Source organism: Lithobates pipiens, unplaced genomic scaffold (genome assembly GCF_037356315.1).
Source record: "Lithobates pipiens isolate NorthernLeopardFrog02 unplaced genomic scaffold, aLitPip1_a1.2 Scaffold_18, whole genome shotgun sequence".
In the NCBI taxonomy this organism is placed as follows: Eukaryota; Metazoa; Chordata; class Amphibia; order Anura; family Ranidae; genus Lithobates; species Lithobates pipiens.
This window is the reverse complement of record NW_027507758.1, coordinates 355,270,057-355,290,909: the sequence shown is the minus strand read 5'-3', so window position 1 is coordinate 355,290,909 and position 20,853 is coordinate 355,270,057. Positions and strand designations below refer to the sequence as shown.

Genomic DNA, 20,853 nt, shown 5'->3' with positions numbered 1-20,853 from the left:
TTTCAATGACTTCTACTAGAGGATCCAGCCCACATTTCTCTTCCGCAGGTAAATGGAATTCAATCATCTCAAAGTATAGTGTTGTATTACTTTTTGTTGTTTCTAATAAGTATAATTTCAACAAATTTGACAGTGCTTTTAATTTTCTCTTAGATGTTACTTCTACTCCATCTCCCACCAGCTCTTCAACATCTTCAAGTGCAAGCACATCCACAGAATTTCCATCTTCATCTTCTACCATTACTCCCACATCCCATTTTAACTTTTCCACCATGATCTCGACAACAACATCAACTCAGTCTTCTTCTGTCCCTGCAATGTCTACTAAAGTATCCAGCTTACCTTACTCTTCCACAGGTAAATGAATTTCAGTTATGCTTATTTATTAAACAATTCATTCCAGAGAACAAATTTAACTATTCACAACATTTTGAAAGAATCACATGAACTAATTAAAAAATGTATGCTCATTGTAATTTACTTTCTTTCTGCTTTTTAATTTTTCCTAAACGTACTGCATGTACTGTTCATAGTACTTTGTTGTATTGTTTTTTTTTTTTTTTATTGTACCTAGTAAATATAATCATAAAAAAATTAAAATATTTTTTATTTTCCTTTTTAGATTTATCTTCAACTGCAACTCCCACCACCTTTTCAACATCTTCTTCAAATACAAGCATTTCAACAGAGCCATACTCAATAACCTCTGCTTCAACTGCAATGTCCTCTGCAACCCCTATTCAAATGACCCCATCTGCTCCATTATCTACAACCATGACCCCAGTGCCTTCATCTGACATCACCAAAATGCCACTCACTCTATCCTTTACCCCCATTACTCCATTTTCTCTTTCTTCTACAACAGTAGCTCTGCCATCTTCCTTTTCTACCATCACATATTCACCCTCTCTTACCACTACAACCATTACTTCCCCAATAATATCTACCCATTCCACCCCAATTTCAATGACTTCTACTAGAGGATCCAGCCCACATTTCTCTTCCGCAGGTAAATGGAATTCAATCATCTCAAAGTATAGTGTTGTATTACTTTTTATTGTTTCTAATAAGTATAATTTCAACAAATTTGACAGTGCTTTTAATTTCCTCTTAGATGTTACTTCTACTCCATCTCTCACCAGCTCTTCAACATCTTCAAGTGCAAGCACATCCACAGAACTTCCATCTTCATCTTCTACCATTACTCCCACATCCCATTTTAACTTTTCCACCATGATCTCGACAATAACATCAACTCAGTCTTCTTCTGTCCCTGCAATGTCTACTACAGTATCCAGCTTACCTTACTCTTCCACAGGTAAATGAATTTCAGTTATGCTTATTTATTCAACAATTCATTCCAGAGAACAAATTTAACTATTCACAACATTTTGAAAGAATCACATGAACTAATTAAAAAATGTATGCTCATTGTAATTTACTTTCTTTCTGCTTTTTAATTTTTCCTAAACGTACTGCATGTACTGTTCATAGTACTTTGTTGTATTGTTTTTTTTTTTATTGTACCTAGTAAATATAATCATAAAAAATTTAAAATATTTTTTATTTTCCTTTTAGATTTATCTTCAACTGCAACTCCCACCACCTTTTCAACATCTTCTTCAAATACAAGTATTTCAACAGAACCATACTCAATAACCTCTGCTTCAACTGCAATGTCCTCTGCAACCCCTATTGAAATGACCCCATCTGCTCCATTATCTACAACCATGACCATAGTACCCTCATCCGACATTACCAAAATGCCACTTACTCTATCCTTTACCCCAATTACTCCATTTTCTCTTTCTTCTACAACAATAGCTCTGCCATCTTCCTCTTCTACCATCACATATTCACCCTCTCTTACCACTACAGCCATTACTTCCCCAATAATATCTACCCATTCCACCTCAATTTCAATGACTTCTACTACAGGATCCAGCCCACATTTCTCTTCCGCAGGTAAATGGATTTCAATCATCTCAAAGTATAGTGTTGTATTACTTTTTATTATTTCTAATAAGTATAATTTCAACAAATTTGACAGTCCCTTTAATTTCCTCTTAGATGTTACTTCTACTCAATCTCCCACCAGCTCTTCAACATCTTCAAGTGCAAATACATCCACAGAACTTCCATCTTCATCTTCTACCATTACTTCCACATCCCATTTTAACTTTTCCACCATGATCTCGACAATAACATCAACTCAGTCTTCTTCTGTCCCTACAATGTCTATTACAGTATCCAGCTTACCCTACTCTTCCACAGGTAAATGAATTTCAGTTATGCTTATTTATTCAACAATGCATTCCAGAGAACAAATTTAACTATTCACAACATTTTGAAAGCATCACATGAACTAATTTAAAAATGTATGCTCATTGTAATTTACTTTCTTTCTGCTTTTTAATTTTTCCTAAACGTACTGCATGTACTGTTCATAGTACTTTGTTGTATTGTTTTTTTTTTTTTATTGTACCTAGTAAATATAATCACAAAAAAATTAAAATATTTTTTATTTTCCTTTTAGATTTATCTTCAACTGCAACTCCCACCACCTTTTCAACATCTTCTTCAAATACAAGTATTTCAACAGAACCATACTCAATATCCTCTGCTTCAACTGCAATGTCCTCTGCAACCCCTATTGAAATGACCCCATCTGCTCCATTATCTACAACCATGACCATAGTACCCTCATCCGACATTACCAAAATGCCACTTACTCTATCCTTTACCCCAATTACTCAATTTTCTCTTTCTTCTACAACAATAGCTCTGCCATCTTCCTCTTCTACCATCAAATTTTCACCCTCTCTTACCACTACAACCATTACTTCCCCAATAACATCTACCCATTACATCCCAATGTCAATGACTTCTACTACAGGATCCAGCCCACATATCTCTCCTGCAGGTAAATGGATTTCAATCATTTTGATGCATCTAACAGTTTAGTGGGAAATGCAAGTGTAGTAGTCTCCAACATTTCAACAGATATTTATAAACATATATTTAAAAAACATGCTTCTTTTACATTCTTACTTATTTGAATATTTCCCTAGACATATGTATAGCTCAAAGTATAGTGAAGTATTAATTTTTATTGTTTCTAATAAGTATAATTTCCACAAATTTGACAGTCCTTTTAATTTCCTCTTAGATGTTACTTCTACTCCATCTCCCACCACCTTTTCAACATCTTCAAGTGCAAGTACATCCACAGAACTTCCATCTTCATCTTCTACCATTACTTCCACATCCCCTTTTAACTTTTCCACAATGATCTCGACAATAACATCAACTCAGTCTTCTTCTGCCCCTACAATGTCTACCACAGTATCCAGCTTACCTTACTCTTCCACAGGTAGGTGAATTTCAGTTATAATTATTTATTCAACAATGCATTTCAGAGAACAAATTTAACTATTCACAACATTTTGAAAGAATCACATAAGCTAATTTAAAAATTCATGCTCATTGTACCTTCCTTTCTTTCTGCTTTTTCCTTTTTCCTAAACATACTGCATGTACTGTTCATAGTACTTTGTTGTATTGTTTTTTTTTATGTACCTAGTAAATATAATCATACAAATTTTAAATTATTTTTAATTTTCTTTTTAGATTTATCTTCAACTGCAACTCCCACCACCTTTTCAACATCTTCTTCAAATACAAGTATTTCAACAGAACCATACTCAATAACCTCTGCTTCAACTGCAATGTCCTCTGCAACCCCTATTCAAATGACCCCATCTGCTCCATTATCTACAACCATGACCACAGTGCCTTCATCCGACATCACCAAAATGCCACTCACTCTATCCTTTACCCCCATTACTCCATTTTCTCTTTCTTCTACAACAATAGCTCTGCCATCTTCCTTTTCTACAATCACATATTCACCCTCTCTTACCACTACAGCCATTACTTCCCCAATAATATCTACCCATTCCACCTCAATTTCAATGACTTCTACTACAGGATCCAGCCCAGATTTCTCTTCCGCAGGTAAATGGATTTCAATCATCTCAAAGTATAGTGTTGTATTACTTTTTGTTGTTTCTAATAAGTATAATTTCAACAAATTTGACAGTCCTTTTAATTTCCTCTTAGATGTTACTTCTACTCCATCTCCCACCAGCTCTTCAACATCTTCAAGTGCAAATACATCCACAGAACTTCCATCTTCATCTTCTACCATTACTTCCACATCCCATTTTAACTTTTCCACCATGATCTCGACAATAACATCAACTCAGTCTTCTTCTGTCCCTACAATGTCTATTACAGTATCCAGCTTACCTTACTCTTCCACAGGTAAATGAATTTCAGTTATGCTTATTTATTCAACAATGCATTCCAGAGAACAAATTTAACTATTCACAACATTTTGAAAGCATCACATGAACTAATTTAAAAATGTATGCTCATAGTAATTTACTTTCTTTCTGCTTTTTAATTTTTCCTAAACCTACTGCATGTACTGTTCATAGTACTTTGTTGTATTGTTTTTTTTATTTTATTGTACCTAGTAAATATAATCATAAAAAAATTAAAATATTTTTTATTTTCCTTTTAGATTTATCTTCAACTGCAACTCCCACCACCTTTTCAACATCTTCTTCAAATACAAGTATTTCAACAGAACCATACTCAATATCCTCTGCTTCAACTGCAATGTCCTCTGCAACCCCTATTGAAATGACCCCATCTGCTCCATTATCTACAACCATGACCATAGTACCCTCATCTGACATTACCAAAATGCCACTTACTCTATCCTTTACCCCAATTACTCAACTTTCTCTTTCTTCTACAACAATAGCTCTGCCATCTTCCTCTTCTACCATCACATTTTCACCCTCTCTTACCACTACAACCATTACTTCCCCAATAACATCTACCCATTACATCCCAATGTCAATGACTTCTACTACAGGATCCAGCCCACATATCTCTCCTGCAGGTAAATGGATTTCAATCATTTTGATGTATCTAACAGTTTAGTGGGAAATGCAAGTGTAGTAGTCTCCAACATTTCAACAGATATTTATAAACATATATTTAAAAAACATGCTTCTTTTACATTCTTACTTATTTGAATATTTCCCTAGACATATGTATAGCTCAAAGTATAGTGTTGTATTACTTTTTATTGTTTCTAATAAGTTTAATTTCCACAAATTTGACAGTCCTTTTAATTTCCTCTTAGATGTTACTTCTACTCCATCTCCCACCACCTTTTCAACATCTTCAAGTGCAAGTACATCCACAGAACTTCCATCTTCATCTTCTACCATTACTTCCACATCCCCTTTTAACTTTTCCACAATGATCTCGACAATAACATCAACTCAGTCTTCTTCTGCCCCTACAATGTCTACCACAGTATCGAGCTTACCTTACTCTTCCACAGGTAGGTGAATTTCAGTTATGATTTTTTATTGAACAATGCATTTCAGAGAACAAATTGAACTATTCACAACATTTTGAAAGAATCACATAAACTTATTTAAAAATTCATGCTCCTTGTACCTTCCTTTCTTTCTGCTTTTTCTTTTTTCCTAAACATACTGCATGTACTGTTCATTGTACTTTGTTGTATTGTTTTTTTTTTTTTTATGTACCTAGTAAATATAATCATACAAATTTTAAATTCTTTTTTATTTTCCTTTTAGATTTATCTTCAACTGCAACTCCCACCACCTTTTCAACATCTTCTTCAAATACAAGTATTTCAACAGAACCATACTCAATAACCTCTGCTTCAACTGCAATGTCCTCTGCAACCCCTATTCAAATGACCCTATCTGCTCCATTATCTACAACCATGACCACAGTGCCTTCATCCGACATCACCAAAATGCCACTCACTCTATCGTTTACCCCCATTACTCCATTTTCTCTTTCTTCTACAACAACAGCTCTGCCATCTTCACTTTCTACCATCACATATTCACCCTCTCTTACCACTACAACGATTACTTCCCCAATAATATCTACCCATTCCACCCCAATTTCAATGACTTCTACTACAGGATCCAGCCCACATTTCTCTTCCGCAGGTAAATGTATTTCAATCATCTCAAAGTATAGTGTTGTATTACTTTTTTTTTGTTTCTAATAAGTATAATTTCCACAAATTTGACAATCCTTTTCATTTCCTCTTAGATGTTACTTCTACTCCATCTCGCACCAGCTCTTCAACATCTTCAAGTGCAAGTACATCCACAGAACTTCCAGCTTCATCTTCTACCATTATTTCGACATTCCCTTTTAACTTTTCCACCATGATCTCTACAAGAACATCTACTCAGTCTTCTTCTGTCCCTACAATATCTACCACAGTATCCAGCCTAACTTCCTCTTTCACAGGTAAATGAATTTCAGTTATGGTAATTTATTAACAATGCATTTCAGAGAATAAATTTAACCGTTCACAACATTTTGAAAGAGTCGCATGAACTAATTTAGAAAGTCATGGTCATTGTACCTTCCTTTCTTTATGCTTTTTTATTTTTCCTAAACATACTGCATGTACTGTTCATAGTACTTTGTTGTATTGTTTTTTTATTGTACCTAGTAAATATAATCATAAAAAATTAAAAAAAAAAATTATTTTCCCTTTAGATTTATCTTCAACTGCAACTCCCACCACCTTTTCAACATCTTCTTCAAATACAAGTATTTCAACAGAACCATACTCAATAACCTCATCTTCAACTGCAATGTCCTCTGCAACACCTATTGAAATGACCCCCTCTGCTCCATTATCTACAACCATGACCATAGTACCCTCATCCGACATTACCAAAATGCCACTTACTCTATCCTTTACCCCAATTACTCCATTTTCTCTTTCTTCTACAGCAATAGCTCTGCCATCTTATTCTTCTTCCATCACATTTTCACCCTCTCTTACCACTACAACCATTACTTCCCCAATAACATCTACCCATTCCATCCCAATATCAATGACTTCTACTACAGGATCCAGCCCACATTTCTCTTCCGCAGGTAAATGGATTTCAATCATTTTGATGTATCTAACAGTTTAGTGGGAAATGCAAGTGTAGTAGTCTCCAACATTTCAACAGATATTTATAAACATATATTTAAAAGACATGCTTATTTTACATTCTTATTTATTTGAATATTTCCCTAGACATATGTATAGCTCAAAGTATAGTGTTGTAATACTTTTTATTGTTTCTAATAAGTATAATTTCCACAAATTTGACAATCCTTTTAATTTCCTCTTAGATGTTAATTCTGCTTCATCTCCCACCACCTTTTCAACATCTTCAAGTGCAAGTACATCCACAAAACTTCCAGCTTCATCTTCTACCATTATTTCGACATTCCCTTTTAATTTTTCCACAATGATCTCGACAATAACATCAACTCAGTCTTCTTCTGTCCCTACAATGTCTACCACAGTATCCAGCTTAACTTCCTCTTTCACAGGTAAATGAATTTCAGTTATGCTTATTTATTCAACAATGCATTTCAGAGAATAAATTTAACCGTTCACAACATTTTGAAAGAGTCACATAAACCAATTTAAAAATTCATGCTCATTGTACCTTCCTTTCTTCCAGCTTTTTCTTTTTTCCTAAACATACTGCATGTACTGTTCATAGTACTTTGTTGTATTGTTTTTTTTTTTTTTTTAATGTACCTAGTAAATATAATCATAAAAAATTTTAAATATTTTTTATTTTCCTTTTAGATTTATCTTCAACTGCAACTCCCACCACCTTTTCAACATCTTCTTCAAATACAAGTATTTCAACAGAACCATACTCAATAACCTCTGCTTCAACTGCAATGTCCTCTGCAACCCCTATTCAAATGACCCCATCTGCTCCATTATCTACAACCATGACCACAGTGCCTTCATCCGACATCAGCAAAATGCCACTCACTCTATCCTTTACCCCCATTACTCCATTTTCTCTTTCTTCTACAATAATAACTCTGCCATCTTCCTTTTCTACAATCACATATTCACCCTCTCTTACCACTACAGCCATTACTTCCCCAATAATATCTACCCATTCCACCCCAATTTCAATGACTTCTACTACAGGATCCAGCCCACATTTCTCTTCCGCAGGTACCGTACATGGATTTCAATCATCTCAAAGTATAGTGTTGTATTACTTTTTATTGTTTCTAATAAGTATAATTTCAACAAATTTGACAGTCCTTTAATTTCCTCTTAGATGTTGCTTCTACTCCATCTCCCACCAACTCTTCAACATCTTCAAGTGCAAGTACATCCACAGAATTTCCATCTTCATCTTCTACCATTACTTCCACATCCCCTTTTAACTTTTCCACCATGATCTCGACAAAAACATCAACTCAGACTTCTGTCCCTACAATGTCTGCTACAGTATCCAGCTTACCTTACTCTTCCACAGGTAAATTAATTTCAGTTATGCTTATTTATTCAACAATGCATTTCAGAGAACAAATTTAACTATTCACAACATTTTGAAAGAATCACATAAACTAATTTAAAAATTCATGCTCATTGTACCTTACTTTCTGCTTTTTCTTTTTTCCTAAACATACTGCATGTACTGTTCATAGTACTTCGTTGTATTGTTTTTTTTTATTGTACCTAGTAAATATAATCATAAACATTTTTCAATATTTTTTATTTTCCTTTTAGATTTATCTTCAACTGCAACTCCCACCACCTTTTCAACATCTTCTTCAAATACAAGTATTTCAACAGAACCATACTCAATAACTTCTGCTTCAACTGCAATGTCCTCTGCAACCCCTATTGAAATGACCCCCTCTGCTCCATTATCTACAACCATGACCATAGTACCCTCATCCGACATTACCAAAATGCCACTTACTCTATCCTTTACCCCAATTACTCCATTTTCTCTTTCTTCTACAACAATAGCTCTGCCATCTTCCTTTTCTACCATCACATTTTCACCCTCTCTTACCACTACAACCATAACTTCCCCTATAACATCTACCCATTCCATCCCAATTTCAATGACTTCTACTACAGGATCCAGCCCACATTTCTCTTCCGCAGGTAAATGGATTTCAATCATCTCAAAGTATAGTGTTGTATTACTTTTTATTGTTTCTAATAAGTATAATTTCAACAAATTTGACATTCCTTTTAATTTCCTCTTAGATGTTACTACTTCTCCATCTCCCACCAGCTCTTCAACATCTTCAAGTGCAAGTACATCCACAGAACTTCCATCTTCATCTTCTACCATGACTTCTACATCCCCTTTTAACTTTTCCACCATAATCTCGACAATAACATCAACTCAGACTTCTTCTGTCCCTACAATGTCTACCACAGTATCCAGCTTACCTTACTCTTCCACAGGTAAATTAATTTCAATTATGCTTATTTATTCAACAATGCATTTCAGAGAACATATCTAAATATTCACAACATTTTGAAAGAATCACATAAACTAATTTAAAAATTCATGCTCATTGTATCTTACTTTCTGCTTTTTCATTTTTCCTAAACATACTGCATGTACTGTTCATAGTACTTTGTTGTATTGTTTTTTTTTATTGTACCTAGTAAATATAATCATAAACATTTTAAAATATTTTTTTATTTTCCTTTTAGATTTATCTTCAACTGCAACTCCCACCACCTTTTCAACATCTTCTTCAAATACAAGTATTTCAACAGAACCATACTCAATAACTTCTGCTTCAACTGCAATGTCCTCTGAAACCCCTATTAAAATGACCCCATCTGCTCCATTATCTACAACCATGACCACAGTGCCTTCATCCGACATCACCAAAATGCCACTCACTCTGTCCTTTACCCCCATTACTCCATTTTCTCGTTCTTCTACAACAATAGCTCTGCCATCTTCCTTTTCTACCATCACATATTCGCCATCTCTTACCACTACAACCATTACTTCCCCAATAATATCTACCCATTCCACCCCAATTTCAATGACTTCTACTACAGGATCCAGCCCACATTTCTCTTCCACAGGTAAATGGATTTCAGTCATCTCAAAGTATAGTGTTGTATTACTTTTTATTGTTTCTAATAAGTATAATTTCAACAAATTTGACAGTCCTTTTAATTTCCTCTTAGCTGTTACTTCTACTGCATCTCCCACCAACTCTTCAACATCTTCAAGTGCAAGTACATCCACAGAATTTCCATCTTCATCTTCTACCATTACTTCCACATCCCCTTTTAACTTTTCCACCATGATCTCGACAAAAACATCAACTCAGACTTCTTCTTTCCTTACAATGTCTACCACAGTATCCAGCTTACCTTACTCTTCCACAGGTAAATGTATTTCAGTTATGCATATTTATTCAACAATGCATTTCAGAGAACAAGTTTAACTATTCACAACATTTTTAACCACTTAAGGACCGCCGTATTGCCATTGTACGTCAGCACAATGGCACAGGCAGGCACAATCACGTACATCTACGTGATTGCCTTCCAGCGGGTGGGGGGTCCGATCGGACCCCCTCCCGCTGTTTACGGCGGTCCGATTCGGTCCAGGAGCGCTCCGTGATGAGGGGATGGCCGTTGGTTTTCGGCCACCCCCTCTGGATCGCTCCTGGCCAATGAGAAGCTTCCTCCCCTGTGTATTGTTTACACAGGAAGGAGGAAGTGATGTCATTCTCCTCGGGGCGGTCTTTTTGACCGGACTACGAGGAGAAGAGTAAAAGTAAGTGTGCACCAACACTACACTGACATGTAGGTACACACAGGCACACAAACCCCCCCGATCCCCCCCCGATCGCCCCCCGATCCCCTCCCCCCCCAGTCACAGTGTCACTGATTGCATTGATCATTTCTTTACTGATCAATGCATTCAGTGTCAGTTGTGACAGTAAAAACTGTCAGGACAGTTAGTGTTAGATCCAGGGTAGCCCCCTATCACCCCCCAATAAAGATTTAACCCCCTGATTGCCCCTAGAGTTAACCCTTTCACCCCCTTTTGCCAGTGTCACTAAGCGATCATTTTTCTGATCGCTGCATGTGTCGCTAGGTAGCTAGTTATTTTTTTAGGTTCACCGCCAGGTTTTTATATCGCTAGGTACCCCGATATACTACCCAATAATGGTTTTAACCCCCAGATTGCCGCTAGTTAACCCTTTCACCCCCTTTTGCCAGTGTCACTAAGCGATCGTTTTTCTGATCGCTGCATTAGTGTCGCTACAGTCGCTAGGTAGCTAGTTATTTTTTTAGGTTCACCGCCAGGTTTTTATATCGCTAGGTACCCCGATATACTACCCAATAATGGTTTTAACCCCCAGATTGCCGCTAGTTAACCCTTTCACCCCCTTTTGCCAGTGTCAATAAGCGATCGTTTTTCTGATCGCTGCATTAGTGTCGCTACAGTCGCTAGGTAGCTAGTTATTTTTTTAGGTTCACCGCCAGGTTTTTATAGCGCTAGGTACCCCGATATACTACCCAATAATGGTTTTAACCCCCTGATTTCCGCTAGTTAACCCTTTCACCCCCTTTTGCCAGTGTCACTAAGCGATAATTTTTCTGAACGCTGCATCAGTGTCGCTAGTGTCGCTAGGTAGCTAGTTATTTTTTTAGGTTCACCGCCAGGTTTTTATAGCGCTAGGTACCCCGATATACTACCCAATAATGGTTTTAACCCCCTGATTGCTGCTAGTTAACCCTTTCACCCCCTTTCACCAGCGATCACAGTATAAGTGTCACTGGTGACGCTGGTTAGCCAGTTAGTTATTTAGGTTCCCCGTCAGGTTTTTATATAGCGCCAGGGACCCCCATATACTACCTAATAAAAATTTGAACCCCCTGATTGCCCCTAGTTAACCCTTTCACCACTGATCACCGTATAAGTGTTACGGGTGACTCTGGTTAGTTTGTTTTTTATAGCATTTTATATTCAAATCCGGAAGGCAGTGCTTGGTTTTCGGGGTCCCGTACGTGGCTAGGCTCCCAAAAAGTCCCCCATATGTGGTATCCCCGTACTCGGGAGAAGCAGCAGAATTTATTTTGGGGTGTAATTTGACTTCTGCCCATAGCATGTGTGAGCAATATATCATTTAGTGACAACTTTGTGCAAAAAAAAAAAAAGTTTGTAATATTCCCGCAACTTTTGGCAAAATATAAAATATTCCATGGACTCAACATGCCTCTCAGTAAATAGCTTGGGGTGTCTACTTTCCAAAATGGGGTCATTTGGGGGGGTTTTGTGCTATTTTGGCATTTTATGGCCTTCGAAACTGTGATAGGTAGTGAGGAGTTAAATCAAAAATTTGCACCCTTAGAAATCCTGAAGGTGGTGATTGGTTTTCGGGGTGCCGTGCGCGACTAGACTCCCAAAAAGTCCCACACATGTGGTATCCCCGTACTCGGGAGAAGCAGCAGAATGTATTTTGGGGTGTCATTTCACATATGCCCATAGCATGTGTGAGCAATATATCATTTAGTGACAACTTGGTGCAAAAAAAAAAAAGTTTGTAATATTCCCGCAACTTGTGGCAAAATATAAAATATTCCATGGACTCAACATGCCTCTCAGTAAATAGCTTGGGGTGTCTACTTTCCAAAATGGGGTCATTTTGGGGGGTTTTGTGCTATTTTGGCATTTTATGGCCTTCGAAACTGTGATAGGTAGTGAGGAGTTAAATCAAAAATTTGCACCCTTAGAAATCCTGAAGGTGGTGATTGGTTTTCGGGGTGCCGTGCGCGACTAGACTCCCAAAAAGTCCCACACACGTAGTATCCCCATACTCGGGAGAAGTAGCGGAATATATTTTGGGGTGCAATTCCACATATAACCATGGCATGTGTGAGCAATATATCATTTAGTGACAACTTTTTGTAAAAAAATTTTTTTTTTTTTTTTTTTGTCATTATTCAATCCCTTAGGACAAAAAAAATAAATATTCAATGGGCTCAACATACCCATCAGCAATTTCCTTGGGGTGTCTACTTTCCAAAATGGGGTCATTTGGGGGGGATTTGTACTGCCCTGCCATTTTAGCACCTCAAGAAATGAGATCGGCAGTCATAAATTAAAAGCTGTGTAAATTCCAGAAAATGTACTCTAGTTTGTAGACGCTATAACTTTTGCGCAAACCAAAAAATATACGCTTATTGACATTTTTTTTACTAAAGACATGTGGCTGAATAAATTTTGCCCTCAATGTATGACTAAAATTTAGTTTATTCGATTTTTCTTATAACAAAAAGAAGAAAATATCTTTTTTTTTCAAAATTTTCGCTCTTTTTCCATTTATATCGCAAAAAAAAAAAATCGCAGAGGCAATCAAATACCATCAAAAGAAAGCTCTATTTGTGGGAAGAAAAGGACGCAAATTTCGTTTGGGTGCAATATTGCATGACCGCGCAATTACCAGTTAAAGCAGCGCAGTGCGAAATTGCAAAAAGACCTCTGGTCCTTAAGGTGTTTATTGGTCCGGTGCTGAAGTGGTTAAAGAATCACATAAACTAATTTAAAAATTCATGCTCATTGTATCTTACTTTCTGCTTTTTCATTTTTCCTAAACATACTGCATTTACTGTTCATAGTACTTTGTTGTATTGTTTTTTTTTTAATGTACCTCGTAAATATAATCATAAAAATTGTAAAATATTTTTTATTTTCCTTTTAGAACTATCTTTAACTGCAACTCCCACCACCTTTTCAACATCTTCTTCAAATACAAGTATTTCAACAGAACCATACTCAATAACCTCTGCTTCAACTGCAATGTCCTCTGCAACCCCTATTCAAATGACCCCATCTGCTCCATTATCTACAACCATGACCAGAGTGCCTTCATCCGACATCAGCAAAATGCCACTCACTCTATCCTTTACCCCCATTACTCCATTTTCTCTTTCTTCTACAACAATAGCTCTGCCATCTTCCTTTTCTACGATCACATATTCACCCTCTCTTACCACTACAACCATTACTTCCTCAATAACATCTACTCATTCCTTCTCAATTCCAATGACTTCTACTGCAGGATCCAGCCCACATTTCTCTTCCGCAGGTAAATAGATTTCAATCATTTTGATGTATCTAACAGTTTAGTGTTGTATTACTTTTTATTGTTTCTAATAAGTATAATTTCAACAAATTTGACAGTCCTTTTAATTTCCTCTTAGATTTTACTTCTACTTCATCTCCCACCACCTTTTCAACATCTTCAAGTGCAAGTACATCCATGGAACTCCCCTTTTCATCTTCTACCATCACTTCCACATCACCTTCTAACTTTTCCACCATGATCTCGACAAGTACATCGACTCAGTCTTCTTCTATCCATACAATGTCTACCACATTATCTAGCTCACCTTCCTCTTTCACAGGTGAATGGATTTCAGTTATGTTGATTAATTCAACAATGCATTTGAGAAAACAAGTTTAACCATTCCTAATATTTTGAAAGAATCACATTAACAAATTAAAAAAGTCATGCTCATTGTACCTTCCTTTCTGCCTGCTTTTTTATTTTTCCTAAACATATTTACTGCTCACAGTACTTTGTTGTATTGTATTTTTTTTTATTGTACCTAACAAATATAATCACAACAAATTTAACAGAATTTTTTATTTCTCTCTTAGATTTAACTTCAACTGCAACTCCCACTACCTTTTTATCATCTTCTTCAAATTCAAGTATTTCCACAGAACCATACTCAATAACCTCTGCAACCCCTACTAAAACTACCCCATCTGCTCCATTATCTACAACCATGACCACAGTTCCTTCATTCGACACCACCAAAATGCCAATCACTGCATCCTTTACCCCCATTACTCCATTTTCTCTTTCTTCTACAACAATAGCTCTGCCATCTTCGTTTTCTACCATCGCAAATTCACAATCTCCTACCACAACCATTACTTCCTCAATAACATCTACCCATTCCTCCTCAATTCCAGTGACTTCTACTACAGGATCCACCCCACTTTTCTCTTCCACAGGTAAATGGATTTCAATCATTTTGATGCATCTAGTGTAAAAAGCAAGTGTAATAGCTTCCAACATTTCAGTAAATATGCATAAACCTATATTTAAATGACATGCTTGTTTTACATTCTTATTTATTAGAATATTTCCCTTAACATATGCATAGCCCAAAGTATTGTGTTGTATTACTTTTTATTGTTTCTAATAAAAATGATCTCAATAAATTTGACAGTCCTTTTAATTTCCTCTTAGCCCCCGTACACACGGTCGGACATTCCGGCAACCAAATCCGTTGGATAAATTCCCACGGATTTAGTCCGGCAGTGGTCCGGAAGTGGTGTTGTATACACACGGTCGGACTAAGTTGTTGGAAGTTCCGGTTGCCAAGAACGCGGTGACGTAAGCCACGTACGACGGGACTAAAAAAGGGAAGTTCAGCACCATGTCTGGCACCCTTTGGGCTCCTTCTGCTGATCTCGTGTTTAGCGTGTGTTAGTAGAAGTTTGGTGAGAGACAATTTGTGCTTTTCAGATTTGTGCTTCAGTTCATTACTGCTCTTCAGTTTGTGCTTGACGGTGCGTATTTGATTATCAGTGCGTGTAGTCAGTAAGCATTTGTTGCTCATTGTGGACTATATCTTGGTATAGTACACTTTGATTTGCATTGCTTATTGTCTGCTTCTGTTTCTGATTTTCAGGTCGTTCTTTCAGGCATTGCTGTTTATCGGTGCTTTCTGTTGTCCGTTCTGACCAGCTGACCGTTTTAAACCATGTTTCGTGTATGTACTCGTCATAGAGTTTGTGCTGTGCAGGGGCTTGGTGTTGGGCTTTTAGCTTTGACACAAGCCTGGTCCATGAACAGGGCGAGGAGGAGTTTGTGGACCAAGAATTGGTTGCGCCAGTGTTACCAGTTCTCGCACATGCCTTTGCTCCGTGAGATCCGGGAGAATAATCCTGATGATTTCAGGAATTATCTCCGGATGACGGACCCCGTTTTTCACCGTCTGCTGGCTTTGCTGTCCCCTTATATCATCAGGCAGGATACCTGCATGCGGCAAGCCATCACTCCGGAGCAGAGGTTCATCGCCACGTTGGGCTACTTGGCGTCAGGGAGAAGCCTTCAGGACCTCAAGTTCTCCACAGGCATCTCTCCCCAGGCTCTGGGGATCATTATTCCAGAGACCTGTTCTGCCATCATTCAGGTCCTGCAGAAGGACTATATGAAGGTAAGTTTTATCCTTTAACATCACATTCTATGTATTTAATGATTGCTAATGTCTTGTATTTCTTTCCTCATTCCCTAATTACCATGATTGCAATATGCTCTAATTGATATGCCGTGCCCCTTTGTCCTCATGCATGCTGGAAGCTTTTCAAGTTCCTTTTTTTTTTTTCCATTTAAGTTTTTATTAGAAATATAAAATGGTTACAGCAACATTACACGTAACATGCGTGTATAAACAGTACAGTACAGTACAGAGCATATGTTGATATAGAGCACTCTCAGTATGCATCCAACTTCATCTTGTGTTTGAAACTGAACTTCTGGTATAAAACTAGCTAACACATTGGAAAGGGTGGGCAGCCTGCCATAGCGTATATTGTTGCAATTACCTTTCCGTCCATTTGTTTGTCATAAGTATCTTTGACATGCCTCAATGGGATAGGCCAAAGTAAAGACTCCTCTGTCATGTCTAGGGAGCAAGATAGCGTTTTGTACTTAAGCAAGTCGGTCGTCATGTGTGAATTTGTTTGTAAGCGAGGTGTTATACCGTCCTAATTGTGATAGTCTATTGGGAGTTTGAAATGAGTAGCTGTGTTCTAAAGGGGAGTTGTCTGTTTAGGTAAAGAGAGGAAGGGAGGGTGGGGGGGGGGGGGCGAGGGGAGGGGGGGTTACAGTGAAAGAAGGAGTAAGAAGGAGGGAAGGGTATAGAGGGTATGTTTACCTCTCCGGCTTCCCGCCGTCCATGGCGTTTGGGCCCAGCCGGTCTGGGTCTCTTCATTTCGAACAGTGTGGAGGCAAAGGTGTGTTTCTATTTCTGTCCTAGTCTAGAAGGGAGAGGGACGTTGTCTACGTGTTTACCAAAATGCTGCATGTGGATATCAATGTATGTGTTGTTGATATGGTGCGATCTTTACTAATTAATTTGTGGGCCTCAAGATCAGCTTGTATCTCTCTGAGGTTCTGAAGTCGTTCCATTTCTCCCATGTTCGTGCAAACGTGTGTGGGGCATCCTTCGCAATGTGAATTAGTTCTTCCATTTCTGCTATCTTCTCGATGCGTTTAATCCACTCTGATATGGAAGGGGTATTCGGGGATCCCCAATGAGCTGGTACGCATAATTTAGCTGCGTTAAGCATGTGCATATGAAGTGATTTTCTATAGACTTGAGCAGGTGTATCAGAGTGGTGAAGGAGAAATCTCGCAGGCGAGTAATCTAGCTGGTCACTCGTGACTTGGGATATGATGTTGTGGACTTGCAACCAAAAAGTCTGCAGTCTGGGGCATGACTACCAAACATGAAGGAATGTGCCTATTTCAATGTTGCATCTCCAGCACCTGTCTGTGATCTCTTTGTTGTATTTGTTGATCAGTGCTGGTGTCCTGTACCACCTTGAGATTGTTTTAGAGTTGTTTTCTTGCGTCGTGACATTGAGTGACGCTTTGTGTGCAATTATGAATATCCTCTCCCAGTTCTCCTCTGTTAGTTCCATCTGCAAGTCTCTCTCCCAAGCCCTGCATGCTGTCCCCTCTTTCAGTGATACCGAGGAGAAAAGTAGTGAATAGGTGTTCGAGATTATATGCTGTTGTGGCGTGGTTTGGGAGCAGAGACTCTCGAATGGGGTGAGTTTACGCCCGATTGAAGCGTCTGCATTTGTTTTCTGGAGGAAGTGTCGGATTTGGAAGTAAACCCAATAGGGGATGGGGTTTTCTTCGGGTGTCCTGGGTACTGCGTCGCGATCTAGTATTTTACCTCTTTGAAAAAATTGGTGAGCTTGTATGTCAGTAAACGGCCATCTATTCCTGAGGAAGTGAGTAGACATTCCCAGCTGAAAGTCCGGGTTGAGCCTTATAGGGGTGAGGGGTCCTGGGTTTGAGGAAATCTTACCCCGTTTAATTGCTTCTCGAAAACTGCATAAAGTTGCGCTTATAAGTGGGTGGCCTTTCAGTGTTTTGGGGATACGGTGCGGGGCTATCCAGGGGATACTTTTGATTTGGAGTTCTGATAGGGAATCTTCTAGTTTCACCCAGTCTTTAGTGTTACCATGAACCGCCCAATCCACTACTCTACATAGGTGACAGGCCTGTGAATATTTTGTGAGATCTGGTAGACCAATGCCCCCCTTTGGTTTTGGTTTAGTGAGTTGAGTATAACTTATTCTGGGGCATTTGTGATTCCAGAGAAATTTTAGGGTCAACCTCTTCATTACTTGAAAAAAAGAATGTGGAAGTCTAATGGGTATTGTTTGGAGTAGGTATAGGACGTGAGGAAGGACATTCATTTTCAATATAGCTGCGCGGCCAAACCATGAGAAATGTGATTTGTCCCAGTTGCGTAAGTCTGATGCTATTGCCTGAGCGAGCGGAGCGAAATTTTTTGCATAAAGGTCGGACAGGTGTGAAGGAAGCTGTATCCCTAGCGATGGGGATCCCTTTGATGTTATCATTGGCCCTTATGCTATTTAGGAGGGGTTCAAGCGTGAGGATGAACAGTACAGGGGATAGAGGGCACCCCTGTCTCGTTCCGTTCCGGACGGGGAAGGCGTCTGACAGGTGGCCGTTGACTCTAATTCTCGCCGTTGGAGAGGAATATAAAGATAAGATATAGTTTAACATGTTGTTAGGTATACCCAGGTGACGTAATGTCGCCTCCAGGTAGTCCCAGGCCAACCTGTCAAATGCCTTCTCCGCGTCCAAGGAGAGGAAGAAGCCTTTCATCTTATTGGAAGATAACCAGTGGTGAATGTTAATTGCTTTAATAGTGTTGTCTCTGGCCTCGCGGCCAGGGACAAATCCCACTTGGTCCTTCTCTATCCATGAGGGCATGAGGGGGAGGAGACGGTTAGCTAGAATTTTTGAGAATAGCTTCAAGTCTATGTTTAGTAGCGAGATTGGCCTGTAATTCGTAACTGAAGTGGCATCTTTACCTTCTTTATGTATGACCGTTATGTGTGCTTCAAGCGTTTTAGTAGGTGGTGTGGGAGTGTTGGCGAGTGAGTTGAAGGCTACAAGGAGCGGGGTTGTGAGTACATCAGAGAAAGTATTATAATACGGGGCTGACAAACCATCTGGGCCAGGGCTTTTGCCCGGTTTCAATTGTTTGATCGCCCTTTTCAGTTCCTCCTCTGTTATGAATTTGTTCAGGTCAATGGCTGTCTCATCTGATATAGGAGAAGGGCCAAATTTTTGTAAGAATTTCCTAATTAGGGCTTCTTTGGAGTTGTGGCCTGATAGGATTTCTTGTTGCCCGGGTATATGATAAAGCTTTCTATAGTATTTTTCAAATTGGGCCGCTATATCTATTGTTGACGTGTGTGGGACACCCGCGTGATCTTTTATGGTGTGAACTATGGTGCTTGTTTTTTTTGATTGAATAGCCCTAGCTAATAGCCTCCCGCTTTTATTTCCTTGCTCATAGAAGAGTTTCTGGGTCAAAATAAATTTGCGTCTGGTTTTGCAATTAAGGAGTTCAAGGAGTTGTTTTCTAGTGTCCGTAAGGGTCAGAAGAGTTTCCTGGGCATGCGATTGCTTATGTGCAAGTTCTAGTCTTTTAATTTTACTGATCAGGTCAATGATAGTCCCTAGGTGAGCTTTTTTCCGAATAGAGTGAGAGTCATAAACTCGCCCCTGATCACACATTTATGTGCTTCCCATACCGTGAAGGGAGATAGCTCCGGGTCAGTATTTTCTCTAAAGTAGTTAGTAAGACTAGTTTTTAAGTAATTGATGTCAGTCTCCGAGGACAGCAGGGTGGGATCTAAGCGCCATATTTTGGTGGTTGTTTTCGTCTGTGGGAGTGTAAGGGTAAGTGTGATCGGGTTGTGATCCGAGTGTATAAGAGGTTCGATAGTTGCTGATTTTAAGAGTGGTAAATCTTTTTGAGAAAGAAAGAGGTAGTCTAAACGTGAGTATTTAGTATGGGGGGCCGAAAAGAAAGTGTAATCTTTCTCGTTCGGGTGTGCTATGCGCCATGAGTCGTGAAGACATAGATCTTGCAACTGGGATTTAATATTGCTCAGAGATCTATAGGGTAGCGATGAGGTGCCTGATGAAGAGTCTAACAGAGGCTGGAGTGCAACATTGAAATCTCCTCCTAGTATAGTAATACCCGCCTGGAATCCCGCTAGAAGTTCTGTTATTGCGCGAAAGAAGCTAACCTGAGCTGTGTTTGGACTATAGATATTAGCTAATGTGCACCGATGGCCATTAATATGACCTTTCACGAAAATGTATCTGCCTTCTGGATCCGTCAGGGAGTCTTCTAGCTGCCATTGGATGTTCCTGGACAAAAGAATAGACACCCCCTTCGTTTTGGCCAGTGGATTCGTGGCATGGAAGGCAATGGGAAATCTGTGGTTGGTCAGTTTAGGAATTTTGTTCGAGTGGAAGTGTGTTTCCTGAAGAAACGCCACGTCCGATCTCAGTTTTGTTAGCATATTCAGGATTTGACTCCTTTTTTCAGGGATATTTAGTCCCTTAACATTCTGAGAGACTACCTTCAGTGTTACGTCTTGGGTGAAGGAAGTATTAGTAGGCATGGTCATACAGTTTAGCTTAAGTGGTTTATTCGTGGTAAAATCACAATCTGTCCTCCGTGACTTGGATGGTCAAGACTCCCATAATCTATGAGCGTGTGTAACCCTTTCCCGGTTG

General features: G+C 38.6%; 1 protein-coding gene across 1 annotated transcript in view; it reads left to right on the top strand.

Annotated features, from left to right (window-relative positions):
* The first annotated feature begins 317 nt into the window (after nt 1-317).
* The window catches only part of LOC143986722 (uncharacterized), a 79,773-nt gene continuing 59,237 nt past the window's right edge, over nt 318-20,853 (top strand). The window contains exons 1-22 of the mRNA XM_077485128.1: nt 318-357; nt 623-1,009; nt 1,115-1,318; nt 1,579-1,965; nt 3,170-3,373; nt 3,631-4,017; nt 4,123-4,326; nt 4,589-4,975; nt 5,222-5,425; nt 5,688-6,074; nt 6,181-6,384; nt 6,640-7,026; nt 7,273-7,476; nt 7,742-8,128; nt 8,238-8,438; nt 8,693-9,079; nt 9,185-9,388; nt 9,644-10,030; nt 10,136-10,339; nt 13,669-14,055; nt 14,171-14,374; nt 14,631-14,993. Coding sequence (XP_077341254.1) covers nt 318-357; nt 623-1,009; nt 1,115-1,318; nt 1,579-1,965; nt 3,170-3,373; nt 3,631-4,017; nt 4,123-4,326; nt 4,589-4,975; nt 5,222-5,425; nt 5,688-6,074; nt 6,181-6,384; nt 6,640-7,026; nt 7,273-7,476; nt 7,742-8,128; nt 8,238-8,438; nt 8,693-9,079; nt 9,185-9,388; nt 9,644-10,030; nt 10,136-10,339; nt 13,669-14,055; nt 14,171-14,374; nt 14,631-14,993 — 6,310 coding nt within the window. The remainder of the gene's footprint in view (nt 358-622; nt 1,010-1,114; nt 1,319-1,578; nt 1,966-3,169; nt 3,374-3,630; nt 4,018-4,122; nt 4,327-4,588; nt 4,976-5,221; nt 5,426-5,687; nt 6,075-6,180; nt 6,385-6,639; nt 7,027-7,272; nt 7,477-7,741; nt 8,129-8,237; nt 8,439-8,692; nt 9,080-9,184; nt 9,389-9,643; nt 10,031-10,135; nt 10,340-13,668; nt 14,056-14,170; nt 14,375-14,630; nt 14,994-20,853) is intronic.